This window comes from Lemur catta, chromosome 10 (genome assembly GCF_020740605.2).
Source record: "Lemur catta isolate mLemCat1 chromosome 10, mLemCat1.pri, whole genome shotgun sequence".
Taxonomy (NCBI): domain Eukaryota; kingdom Metazoa; phylum Chordata; class Mammalia; order Primates; family Lemuridae; genus Lemur; species Lemur catta.
In genome coordinates, this window is record NC_059137.1 from 18,579,314 (window position 1) to 18,593,180 (window position 13,867).

The 13,867-nt window shown below is 39.0% G+C and overlaps 1 protein-coding gene across 1 annotated transcript in view; it reads left to right on the top strand.

Annotated features, from left to right (window-relative positions):
* ASTN2 (astrotactin 2) overlaps positions 1 to 13,867 on the top strand; it is an 808,895-nt gene that overhangs the window by 669,753 nt on the left and 125,275 nt on the right. The window contains exons 18-19 of the mRNA XM_045563087.1: positions 2,114 to 2,247; positions 4,199 to 4,347. Of these exons, the coding sequence (XP_045419043.1) occupies positions 2,114 to 2,247; positions 4,199 to 4,347 (283 nt within the window). The remainder of the gene's footprint in view (positions 1 to 2,113; positions 2,248 to 4,198; positions 4,348 to 13,867) is intronic.

Consider the following 13,867-nt stretch of genomic DNA (forward strand, 5'->3'; position numbering starts at 1 on the left):
TCCTACTTTTCTCATCTGTAAAATGAGGATCATAATATCTGTATCTCAGGACTTTTGTGAGGATTACATTTATTAAATGCACTTAAGGCACCTTGAACTATACAATTGAGTGCTTCATGAATATTAGCTTTTACTATATTTTTTTTTTATTTCTTTGGGTCACTGCACTTAACTTGGGAGAAATTAGATCATTTGCTCATTCCTAGGAGAGGATGTGGATAAGAACTTATGACAGGAATAATTGGTGTCTTTTTGTCAAAGCTTCTGGGAGAAAAATGACGGAGACTTACACAATAACATTCTTGATAGACACCTTCTTCTTCTAGATCTGTGTCTTGGGTCACTAGGGACAGAGACCCCATACCCACTTTATACAAACATGCTATACTTGAGTATTTTGAACAATGCAGGATAGAAAAAGTGACATCTGAATAATTAGGTGTTATTGGCAGTGTGCAACATTCATTTAAAAAGCACAGAGAAAGGGAAAACATAGAAAAGAAAAAGAAATACAGAAAGCACACAGAGCTGGCAAAGCACACACCTGGCAAAGGAGTGAGAGATCAACATTCTCTGGCAGCCGTAAGTTTAAAAGAGAGCTGTCAGAACATTCAGAATCCTTGATGCCTTGAAATGTCAGTGTCAGCATCAAGCACACACTGAAGGTATCTTCCACACCTGCGCCTGAGGGAGGGGAAGGAAGTAGAAGGTAAAACTTGAGTCCTGTCCAGAACTGAATGGAAGAAGTGCCTTCCAAATTCTCTTTACTGTCAAATATTAATGATCACCTTTTCAGTGTCTGTTCATTTATTCACCAAATATTACCTGAATAACTGTGCTAGCTCTCATAAGAATACCCATGTGAATAAGGCCTAGCCCTTGGCCTTGCTGGGATCAGTATCTGTTGGGTAAGACAGGCAAGGTGAGGTGACAGTAGGTATTGTCTAGTGTGTTATGGTGTCCAGGAGAAGAGCATGATTTCAGGCTTGAGAAAGTCAGGGTGGGGTTCCCAGAGAAAGAAATGTTTCATTTGAGACCAAAACAGTGAATTGGAGTGCAAGGAGGGGGAATGTTAGAGGTGGAGGACAGAATGTGTTTCCGGAAAAAAAAAAAAAAAAAAAAAAAGGACAACAAAACACATTGCAATTAAATAAAATATTGGCATTTAGAGCAAGGGTCAACAAACTATGGCCGCAGACCCAATCTGGCCTGCTACCTGTCTTTGTAAATAAAGTTTTACAGGAACACAGCCATATCCATTCATTTAAAGTATTGTCTATGCCACTTTGTAGCATTTTTCTATGCTACAAAGGCAGCGTTAGGTGATTATGGCAGAGCCCACCTGGTTGCAGAGCTGAAACTATTTACTGTCTGGCCCTTTACAGAAACAGTTTGCTCTCTCCTAATTTAGAGCACACTTTACATAAACAAGAATTCACCACTGGTGGAAATGCGAGTGGTTGCATGAGAATGGATGACACTATGCAAAGAAGGTCAGAAGAGTGGTGAGACAGGAGCCTGGGAGGGAGGTCAGGCGCTAGATCAAGGAAATTAGACTTTACCCTGAAAATTGTGGGAAACCTCTGGAGGTTGTTAAGCAGAGCAGTGAGATGGTCAGTCTCCTATAGACACAGTGTAGCAGGGTGTTGGAGAGGGCAGCCTCTGGAGTCAGACTGCCTTGGATTGGATCCCAGCTCTAGAACTTCCTAGCTGTGAACCTCAGGCAAACCATTTACTTTCTGTATGCCTTAGTTTCCCAATTTGTAAAGTGGGAAATGATAATCATAATCATAGTCATAATATCTATTATGTGGGATTGTTGTGAAGATTAAATATAATACATTAATATGGGTAGAGTGCCAGGCCCAAGGGAAGTTCTCAATGGATGCTGTTACTGTTGTTCTTCAATGGTAATCCTGGCTGCTGGGTAGGAAATGGCTCAGGATGGGAGAACCTGGTAGTGGTGTGCTAGGGATTTAGAAAAGAGATGCTGTCCTGTGCTTAGGAGGGCTGCTCTAAAGCCTGGGTTGGCTAATGTCATGGCCATCAGCACCTCTACTCTCAGCCTCCCTACCGTTGTCATCATTGTCTTTTCTGTCCTCCTTTATTCCAGGCCTTCAAGAGTGCCCTGATGAGTTCCTACTGGTGCTCGGGGAAAGGGGATGTGATCGATGACTGGTGCAGGTGTGACCTCAGCGCCTTCGATGCCAGTGGGCTCCCCAACTGCAGCCCTCTTCCCCAGCCGGTGTACGTATGTATGGCCCCTTTTCCTTTGGCCACCCCTTTTCATGAACTCACACCCCTGTCTTGCCAGCACAGGACATGATGTGCTTCTGTTCCCAAGGTGCCTGACCAGATCCCTGAAGTCCCTAGGGCCTACTTCCTTTTTTAGGCAAGAAGGGAGCTTTGGCAGAACAGAAACATGGCACAGGGGTGGATGCTGATACTGCAGTGTGTGCTGTTTTAAATGATGCCACTCAGTCCATCATCCCTTCTTTCACTAATCCATTCAGCAAAGGTTTGCTGGACAACAGTCTACTGCTTTGTCAGATACTACATTGGACACCGGGGCCACTGAGAGATAAAGAAAATGTAGAACCTCTTCTGAGGAACTTCATTTTATCCATTTATTTGACAAATCATTTGAACACCTGCTATGAGTCAGGCACTGGGAAATAAGTCAATGAACAAGACAGGCACGGTTCCCATGCACTTAGGGAACTGAAAGTTTAGTGGGGGAGATAGACACCAAAGCAAAAACAGGAAAATAAGATGCAGTTTAGAATTGTAATTAAGAAAGTATGAAAGAAAACCAAAGAGGTGCAAATAGGGAGAATAATGGGGAGTTATTTTAGTTGGGAAGTGGGAGAATAGTCAGGGAAACCTCTCTGAAGAGACATGGGTTATGGTAGGAGTCAGCCAGGCAAAAAGCGACAAGAATCACATTCCAGGCAGGAGGAACAGCGTATGCGAAGCCCCCGACACAGGAAATTCACCATTTCAGGAAGTAAAGGAAAGCCATCTTAGTTGGAGGAGTGTGATTAAACGGGAGATGGGATGTGAGGAGCATGGGAGGAGTGAGCAAGAGCCAATATTGGAAACAATCCCATGATACACCTCTGTAGGGAGAGAAGAATCCCACTGCAAGATGGTCCTTGAAGGGACAGTGTGTGGCGTGGAAAGAAAGAAGGAATCTGTGATGGGGATGAGCAACATCACCATCACAATCCTGTCCTCAGCTAACTTGCCATGTGACTGTGTGCAAACCATTTCCCTTTTCTGGGTCTTTCCCCAGTTTGTGAAATGAGGGAATTAAACTTCATAATCCCTAAGGACCATTCTAGTTCTAGCCTTCAATCATTCTGTTTTTTTCTTGCTTTACATAAGGATTTATTCCAGGAATTTTGCTCCTTTCAAGAGAGTATTGGCTGGGCGCGGTGGCTCACGCCTGTAATCCTAGCCCTCTGGGAGGCCGAGGCGGGTGGATCGCTCGAGGTCAGAAATTCGAGATCAGCCTGAGCGAGACCCCGTCTCTACTAAAAATAGAAATAAATTATCTGGACAACTAAAAGTATATATAGAAAAAATTAGCCGGGCATGGTGGCGCATGCCTGTAGTCCCAGCTACTCGGGAGGCTGAGGCAGTAGGATCGCTTAAGCCCAGGAGTTTGAGGTTGCTGTGAGCTAAGCTGACACCACGGCACTCACTCTAGCCCGGGCAACAAAGTGACACTCTGTCTCAAAAAAAAAAAAAAAAAAAAAAAAAGAGAGTATTGACTTAAGGATATTAAACAATTTACTGATACTTTAGGGGTAATGAAGAGAATGGCAAAAAAATTGAAGTTCCTGTATTTGAAGGGATTGCCAATTTAATAAACATGAAGCATCATTGAAAACTTGGTTTAAATAAATGTAAAACTAATCAACTTCCACTGAGCACATATTGTGTGCATGGGTTCATTTACTGAATTGTACATTGATCTTGAAAGGTGACTCTTTGTATCCCTATTTTATGGATGAAGGAACTGAGGCCGTGAGAGGCCAAAGAACTTACTTAAGGCTCTGCAGGTTGGTGGTGGGTAAAATCACGATTTGAACCCAGGCTAAAACCCGTGCTTCATCTTGACACATACAGACCCTTTTGGGCCCCAGCTAGTGCTGGCTGGCAAACAAGCGATTTTCCCTTTTACCCTCTGTAGACTGCGGCTGTCCCCAACAGTGGAACCCTCCAGTACCGTGGTCTCCTTGGAGTGGGTAGATGTTCAGCCAGCTATTGGGACCAAGGTCTCCGACTATATTCTGCAGCATAAAAAAGTGGATGAATACACAGACACTGACCTGTACACAGGTAGGTACCTGACTTCCCATTTTTTTGAGATAGTATAACACAGGAGGGAAACTGGGATTTTCTAATGTCTTTGGAGACTTGGTGTCATCTGGCTTGGGAAGACATTGGGAGGATTCATTATTTAGTGATTTTTTTGGTGCTCATCCTCATGTACTTTTTTGTTTGATTTTGAGCAAGGAAAGATAGCAAGTTATAGTTTCTGATTCTCTGAATTAGACCTTCCAAATCATACATCATAAGGTTACTTGATTCTGAAGAAGATTTGACCTTTCTCTATTTGGGAAGGCCTGCAGGTCTCATGTTTAAAGGCCTTGGTTCATAAATATATTATCTCTGGGACTGAGATGAGGAAGTTCAAACTATTGCCTTTCTAGTGAGATGCACTCAGATAGTCTTCATTAACCGAGGCAGGGGAAGAGAGAATTGGAAATGATTCGAGCATACTGGAACATTTGAGAAAGGTGGCTTATAAGAGGGCTACCTTTGGTTGTAATTCAGAATGTTATCTCTGAATTCTTCTAAATCTCTTACACTGCCAAGAAGCTAAGCATTCACCTGTGATCTGGCCTGGGGGCTTACATTCTCTGCTCTCTGTTGAGACTTCCATTCAGTAATTTTTTTTTTCAGCCAGAAAATATCAATTGCACATCTACTTTCTGTGCAAGGCACTGAGCTAAGTACTTTGTTCAGCATCTCTTTGAATCTGCACAACTTTAGGAGGGTTGTTGTTCATTGTGCCCATTTCACAGATAAGGAAATTAAGACTAATCCAAGATTATCCATTTAGTGATAACCTTCAAATTCACAGTTTTAGTCCTGAACCAAGACTACATTATTGAAAAAATTAAAGAAGTATAATAATAATCATTTGGTTATTTGACCAATTACATTCTAACTCAAGGAGGAAAGATGACTTTCGTGTCTTAATCATAGCTGAATTCCCAATACCTACCATTCGTTCATGTATTTGTTGAATGAATGAATAATGAATGAATGAATGGAAGGACCCGTATTGTTTCCTTTTCTTTTTTTGTCTCCTTTTCACCCTGTCTTTCTCCTCCATTTCTCACTTCCCTCTCTGGGCTGTTTTTGCTTTGTTTCCTCTGAAATTGGGAAGAGAAGCAGTAAAATGAGCCTATGAATGTGAAATAGGTCAGCCAGAGAAAGGCCCAGATCCTGGATGAAATGAGAAGCCCAGTTGGCTAATACTTGGTGTGCTGGGATTCAGGTGGCTTGTTTGGTGCTGTTGGCTGAAGGGGATAGGGCAGGCTGGAGTGGGCATCACTTTCTCAGAGGGGCTAGTCATGGCACAGTAACTGGGCAGCTAGCTTTGCCTTGTCTCTTGAACTTTGTTAATTCTTTCAATCTTTTGACTTTGTGTGTGATGCATATATACGTAGGACTCTGAATGTGTGTGTGTGTGTGTGTGCGTGCGCAAGTTTAAGTATATGTGTGTTTATGTTCATCTGGTCACACTTTATTTTTATGTGGGTGAGATTTGCTACTATCTGTGAATGGGTGAGTGTGTATCCTTTTGGATGTCTTTGTCCTTGTGGAGTGCTATTTTAAATAGCAGAGTCTGTAGACCACACAGATCACCGAGGAAAACAAAAGTCCTCCAATGGTGGGTTTACACTTTAACAATAATGCTTCACATCTCCATAGCATGCCGTTCTTCTCAGAACTAAAAAAAAACACTGTAAGGTAAGAAAGATTATCAACCTTGTTTTACAGACAAAGTGAGTAATCCCCCAGAAGTTTGTGACTTTCCTGAAATCCCACAAGCATACATGGCAGAGCCAGGTTTTATAACCAGGTCTGTCTGATTCCCAGCACAGGGCCTGTCCTTACATACCATGCAGCATCTGCATCAAAACTCAAGTGTTGCTTTTTCCACAAAGCTTTCTTGATCTTGTCAGCACAAAGTCGTCTCCCTCTCTTCTAAACATAGGGCACTCATTTTTTCTGTCATTACTTTGGGATACTCCATTCACTGCCTTGAAGTATCTCTTGTAATATAGTGTGCAGTTTTAGGGTTAGAAACATCTTAAGAGATCACCTAGCCCTATTTATTTATTTTTGTTGTTCCTGCATTTGCCTTTGGGGTCTTAGTCATCAATTCTTTGCCTAGGCCGATGTCTAGAACAGTTTTCCCTACATTTTTGTCTAGATTTGTTATGGCTTCATGCCTTACATTTAAGTCTTTTATCCATCTTGGATTAATTTTTGTATATGGTAAGGGATAGGAATCCTGTTTCATTCTTCTGCATGTGGCTTCCAGTTTTCCCAGCACCATTTATTGACTAGGGCTTCCTTTTCCCAGTGTGTGTTGCTGTCTGCTTTGTCAAAGATCAGTTGGTTATAGGTAGATGGATTTTATATCTGGGTTCTCTATTCTGCTCCATTGGTCTATGTTTTTATATCAGTACCATTCTGTTTTGGTTACTATAGCCTTGTAACATAATTCGCAGTCTGGTAATGTGATGCCTCCAGATTTGTTCTTTTTGCTTAAGAACAATCCCACTACTGGGTATCTACCCAAAGGAAAAAAAGTCATTTTATCAAAAAGACACCTGCATTCAAATGTTTATTATAGCACAGTTCATAATCGCAAAGATGTGGAATCACCCTAAGTGTCCATCAGTTCATGTGTGTATTAAGAAAATATAGCGTGTGTGTGTTTTCTATGTGCATGATAGTGTCATCTGCAAACAGAGACAATTATACATCTGTCTTTCCAATTTGGATGACTTTTCTTTGTTTATTTTTCTTGTCTAATTGCTCTGGCTAGGACTTCCAATGGTAAGAGCAGACATCTTTGCCTTTTATTCTAATCTTAGGCCAAAAGCATTTAGTCTTTCACCATTAAGTATGATGCTCCTGTATTTTTTTTTTTTGTAGGTATCCTCTGTTAGGTTGCAGATGGTATCTTCTATTCAGAGTTTGGTGAGAGGTCTTTGTTTTGTTTTAATTAGGAGTGGTTGTTGAATTTTCTGTGTTTATTGAAATGATTGTATAGTTTATCATTCTTAAGTTTGTTAATAGGGTAAATTACACTGATGAATTTTCAAATTATAAAACAACCTGTATTCTTGGGATAAATCCCACATGGTCATGATGCACTGTCTTTTTTTATATATTCTTGGATTTTATGTGTTTAAATTTTGTTCAGGATTTTTGCATCTATGTTAGTGAGGGATTTTGATTGTAGTTTTCTGGTAATGCTTTTGTTTATTTTGCTGTCAGGATCATTCTGGTCTCACAAGATGAATTGTGAAATATTTCCTCATTTTCAGTTTTCTGAAATTTATTTACTTTCTCAAAGAATCAGTTTGGTTAAAATTAGTAATATTTCTTTATTAATTGTTTGGTAGAATTCACTAGTGAAGTCATCTGGGCCTGGTCATATCCTTGCAAGAAGGTTTTTAGCTACTAATTTAATTCTCTAATAGGTATAGGGCTCTTCTGGTTATCCATTTCTTGAGTGATCTTTGGCAGGTTGTGTCTTTTGAAGAATTTGTTCATCTCATGTGAGTTATCAAATTTATTGACAAAAGTTGATGATGATATTACTCTTTAAATATCTGTTGAATTTATAGGGGTATCACTGTCATTCTGGATATCAGCAATTTGTGTAATCTTTCTTTTTTTCTTTATCAGTCTGGCTAAGTGGCTATGAGATTTATCTTTTCAAAGAATCAGCTTTTAGTTTTCTCTATTGTTTCCTATTCATTTATTTCTACTCTGATATTTATTATCTCCCTTGTTTGGCTTATTTTGGGTTTGGTTTGTTCCTCTTTTTTTTTTTTTCTTGTATTTTTACTATGGTAGCTAAGGTTACTGATTTGAGACCTTTCTTGTAATATAGGCATTGCCTTTAACTACTAGTTTAGTGGTATCATAAAGATTTTGTTAAATTGTGTCTTCATTTTCATTCAGTTTAAAATACTGTCTATTTTCCAATTTATTTTCCTTTGATCCATGGGTTATTTAGAAGTATGTTACTTAGTTTCTAAATATTTGAGTATTTTTCAGATATTTATCCTTGATTTTTAATTTGATTTCACTGTACTCAGAGAATATACTTTTTATGATTTTAAACATTTTAGATTTATTGAGACTGGTTATGTGTCTAGAATATGGTCTATCCTTGTATTCAGTGTCCACTTTAAAATTAAGATTGTGTATTCTCTTATTTATGGATGGAGTGTTCTATAAATGCTAATTAGATCAAATTGGTGATTGTGTTGTTCAATTCTTCTAAAGCCTTTCTGATTTTCTGTCTTCTTCTTGTACCAATAATTGAGAGAGTGGTATTGAAACCACTGAGTGTAATTGTGGACTTATCTATTTCTTCTGTGGTTTTATCAGTTTCCACTTTATGTATTTTGAAGCTCTGTTATTAAGTCCATAAACATTTAGGATTTTCATATCCTCTTGATTAATTGATCCTTTTGTCATTGTGAAGTAGTCTTCTGTATCCCTGTAATAGTCTTTGCTCTGAAATCTACTTTGTTTGATATTAATATAACTGCTCCAGGTTTCTTCTGTTTAGTGTTAAAGTCTATCATTTATTGTTATTTTACTTTTATACCATCTGTGCCTTCATATTTAAAGTGTGTTTCTTATAGATAGCATATAGTTGGGTCTTTTTAAAAACAATGCAATCTGACATTCTTAACTTTAAATTAGGATGTTTAGACCATTTACAATTAGTATGATATTGGTATGGTTAGGTTTAAGTTTATCATCTTGTCATTTCTTTTCTATTGCCCCATCTTTCCTTTCTGCTCTTTTTCTATTTTCTTTAGGATTTTTTTTATGATTCTGTTATTTCTCCTTTGTTGACTTATTAGCTATAATGCTCTGTTGTCATTTTAGTGATTGCTTTAGAATTCACAGTATGAATATTTAACATATTACAGTTACCTTCAAGTGATATTGTACTACTTCATTTATAGCAGAGGACCCTTATAAAAGCATATTTTTATTTCTCTCTTCTAAACCTTTATACTGTTTTTGTCATACATTTTATTTATACATGTTAAAAAATCTATAATTGAGTTTTTAATTATTTTTCCTTAGTTATCTTCTAAACATATTTAAGAAAGAAGATAAATGATTTTACATATTTACCCATAAAAATACTATTTTTGGTGCTCTTTATTTCTTTGTGTACAGTCCATATTTTCATCTGCTGTCATTTTCCTTCTGTCTAAAGGATTTGTTTTTACTTTCTTATATTTCATGTCAGTTAGTGATGCATTCTTTCTGATTTTTCTTTTGCAAAATATTATTGCTGAGTACAGAACTCTAGATTGACAGATTTTTCTTCTAGTAATTTAAAGATGTTGCGCTTTTATCTTCTTGTTTGCATTGTTTCAAATGACAAATCTGCTATAATTCCTACCTTTGTTCGCCTGTATATACATGCTCTTTTTATCTAGAAGCTTCGAAGATTTTCTCTTTATTACTCCTTTTAAGTAATTTTATTATTTCTTGTGTTTGGGGTTTGTTAGGATTCTGAGATCTGTGGGTTTATACCTTCATCACATTTGGAAAATTTTGGACCTTTATTTTGGCAAATATTTTTTTCTGTCTCCCCATTTTTCTTTTCCTTTGGTCACTCCAACTAAATGTGTATTCAGCCACTTGAAGTTGCTGTTCACCTCAGTGATGCCCTTTTCATTTTTTAAAATTTTTTCTTCTCTTGGTATGTCATTTTTGGATAGTTTCTAGTGCTATATCATCATTATTTTCTGCAAAGTCTAGTTTATTATTAATCCTATTCTGTGAATTTTTCATATTGGATATTATAATTTTCATCTTTAGAAGTTCAATATTAGTCTTGTTAATATAATTTATGTCTTAATTTTTTTGACATATGGAATATAGTTATGATAACTTTAAATGTTCTTGTTTGCTAATCCTAGCATCTTTATCAGTTCTTGGTCAGTTTAAAGTCATTGATTTTTATCTTCATTATGGGTTGCATTTTCCTGCTTCTTTGTGTGCCAGGTAATTTTTGATTGGATGCCAGGCATTGTGATTTTTGCCTTATTGGGTAATGGATATTTTTGTATTCCTAAAAATATTTTTGAACTCTGTTCTGGGACACAGTTAAATTATTTAGAAATGGTCTGATTCTTTTAGATCTTGATTTTAAGATTTATTAGGTGGAACTAGGGCAGTGTTTAGTCTAGGGCTAATTATTCCATACTTCTAAGGAAAGACAATTCCATGTGCTCTTCACAATAGCCCATGAATTACGAGGTTTTACAGTATGGCTGGTAGGAAAAGGCACTATTACTGGCCCTTATATGAGCACCAGGTGCTGTTCTCTCTTGGATTGGTAGGTTTCTTGCTTACATGCTTCAATAAGTACTCTGCTGAATATTGAAAGGGGATCCTTCACAGATCTCTTCAGTTTTTTCTCTGCAGCTCACTTCTCTCCATTACTTTGTCCTACAAGTTCTAGTCACTTTGGTTTCACCGGACTCAGAGCTCTTTTCAGTTTAGGGAATCTGTCAGCCATTCTTTCTCTCTCCATAGAGGCTTGAAAACTCTCTAAAGGCAAGAGGAAATTTTAGGGCTCACATCATTTGTTTTCAATCTTTTAGGATCTCTGTCCTTTGTTTCCTGATTTCCAGTTGTTGAAAAACTTATGTATTTTTCTGTGTGTGTGCATGTGTGTGTGTATTTTAATTTCTTAATGTTGTAGACAGTAAGGCAAGTAAATTCAGTCCTTGCTATTCCATCTAGTCTAGAATAGAAATCTAAGGTTCTTCTTCTTTATTCTCCAGCAAAAGTGTTCTAATCCAACAGTTCTTTTTATTTTATTGGGGTAAAACTTGCTTCTTTCTGGTCATCTGGTCTAGGGTCACTTCACAAGGATCTGACCCCTTCTTCCCATAGCCATTCAGAACATTGAAGTCAGCCTCCATCTTTACAGGTTCTTTTAACCCTTCTTTGTGGGACTTGACTTTCATTCTCACATTATTCAATTTTTGAATTCTTGGGTGGGCAGTTGTCTTTAAAGATACAGGATAATGGGAATGGGTCTTTATCTTTATAATTTAGGGTCTTCCCACAGTGCCTGTCATGCACAGAGGTTCAGTGTTCACTGTTGAACACTGTTGAATGTTGAATTGTATATGGGTAGGTGTATATGCATGTCTTAACTTTCAACTCCAACATGAACTGCCCGAGCACTGTTAGTATTATGGGGTCTTATGTCCTACAACCTAGCTGAGTACATAGTAAGCCTTCTAACATGTATCATGATCAATGGATGCTGTAGATAATTGGGGGTGTATATGTGAAACATTCCTCTCATCTGTTTGCCTCTGTGTCACATTTGTCATGTTTCAACCCTCCGAAAAATGAACCTGGCTCCAATTTGAATCTTTCAGCTCACTCAGTGGAGTTAGTTATATGTTGGAGGACATAAACATAATGAAGGAATATGAACTTCAGAAAACCTAGCTTCTTGTTTTAGTTTCTGCTACTTTTCACGGAGATATGTAGGGCCAGTAAACATCTTTTCTAGATCTCAGTTCCCTTATCTGGGGAATGGGAAAAATAACACCTATTTCACAAGTTATTTTGAGGATCAATTATACCGTAGTTCTTGGGGCATAGTAGGTACTAATAAATTTTAGTTGTTTCTTTCCTATTTCCACAAATTAAAATGAAACGGAGAAATGTTAGGAAGAAAACAACAAAATATGGTTGAAGACTTGTTTTGGATAGAGAGTTAGGATTACTCACACATTTGGTCAGGTGAGGCCAGAATAGGGGCTTTCTCCTTTGATCTCTCTGGATTTTTGCTGGCAGCCAAGTCCAGTGCTGGAATTATTTATTTATTCACGAGCTCATGTGTGCGTGTGCACAGAAATAGGTGCATACACACGCCTCTCTCTCTCCCCTGTGAGCGCATGCAAACACAAACACACACACACTCACACGCTTTATGGCTGCCATCTGTTCCTCACCCTTTTGAACTAACTTTTGAAATGCTCACTCTCCCTACTTGTCTCCTACCCCTGCCCCCACCGCTGGGTTTGGCACCCTCTTTGTTTCCTTCAGAGAGGCCATTGCTCTGCCTGTTCTGGGACTGTGTTGGGAAAGCCAAGCATAAGTAGCCTCCCAGTCCAGTTGTTTTGAGCAGAAACGGGGCTTGTTTTGGGGGGTGACTGAATTCCCCACATGCTAATCTGTCATCAATATTAAAAACAGACGTCTGGTTCTCCCGCGTGGCCTCATCAGAGCAATTGGCATGGGTTTCAGCCTCGTGGGCAGGGTAGATGCAGTGGGGTGGGAAAAAGAAGGGGGGCTAAGGCACAAGCAGATTTAATAAATCCAAATCCCCTGTTTGACCTATGGAGAAAAAGGCTCAGAGGAGAGAGTGTGCAGAGGTTACACACATGGCAAGTTAATGGTAGAGCCAGAACTAAATTGGGGCAATGGTTTCTTTTCCTGCCCTCCCCACCATGTTCAAGGATTTTTACCCAGTCCACGTTACCTCTGATATGGTTTGCTCTGCTTGAGCACAAACGTAGAGATGGATGGAAATATAGGGGCTAGAGGGCATTTGTATGGCTGGGCTGAATAGAGTAGCCACCAAATAGCAACTAGAGGTCTCTGACCTTGTTGGTAATGTAGTCATCAGACTTATCACTTTGTTGTCTGCTTTCAGATATGCCAGCTTCCGAGAATCCTTATGGAAGAACCTTAAGCATTGAGCCCACCACCCTCATTGTAATGATCAGAACAGTGAGGACAAAAAGGGGAAGGGTCTTATTTAGCATCATAATCTCCTGTTTCTCAGTCTGGTGACATTCCTGCCACACTCCCATGCATTTTCTTTGGTTGTCTTCTGCTATTCTGCTGGGTTTTTAAAATAACATCTTAAAAATCATAGCTGTCTCTCTTTCTTCATGGGATTTTCAGCTTCAGCTTGTTTGGTTCAGGGCTGGAAGGCCAGCTGGCTCTGTTGGCTCCCGCAGAGGCAGCAGCCCTTTCTACCACCCCCCCACACCTCCTCATAAAAGGCAGCAACACCTGGAGTTGGTCAGTGCCCCTTTCTGTCCTGGCATCTGGGAGCCTCATGGGCCTTTCCCTAGCTGGTCAGTACCAGGCTTGCCTCTTGCCAACTCTCAACTCTTGACTGTTTGTTCCTTTCTACAGCTTTTCCTGACTCTTTCCCTCTCTCTTTCCTTCTTTTTCTCTCTTTATGTGTGTCTCCTTCTCTTGATAGCTATCTCTCTGTCTATTCTCTCCACTCCATGTCACTTTCTGCCCATGTCTCAGCTTACCTTTTTTCTTCTTTGTCTCTCCAAGCTGGCTCAGATATGAGCTGCTCATCCAGACTCAGATCTGGGTCAAGAAGAATGTCCAGAATGGTTAAAGGACATCTCTACCCACTCCCAACGTTATCCTATATCCTCTCCTGTCCCTGTTATCATTAAGTCCAATCTACAATTGAAAAGACCCCTCCCTCCATCTCAACACACACACA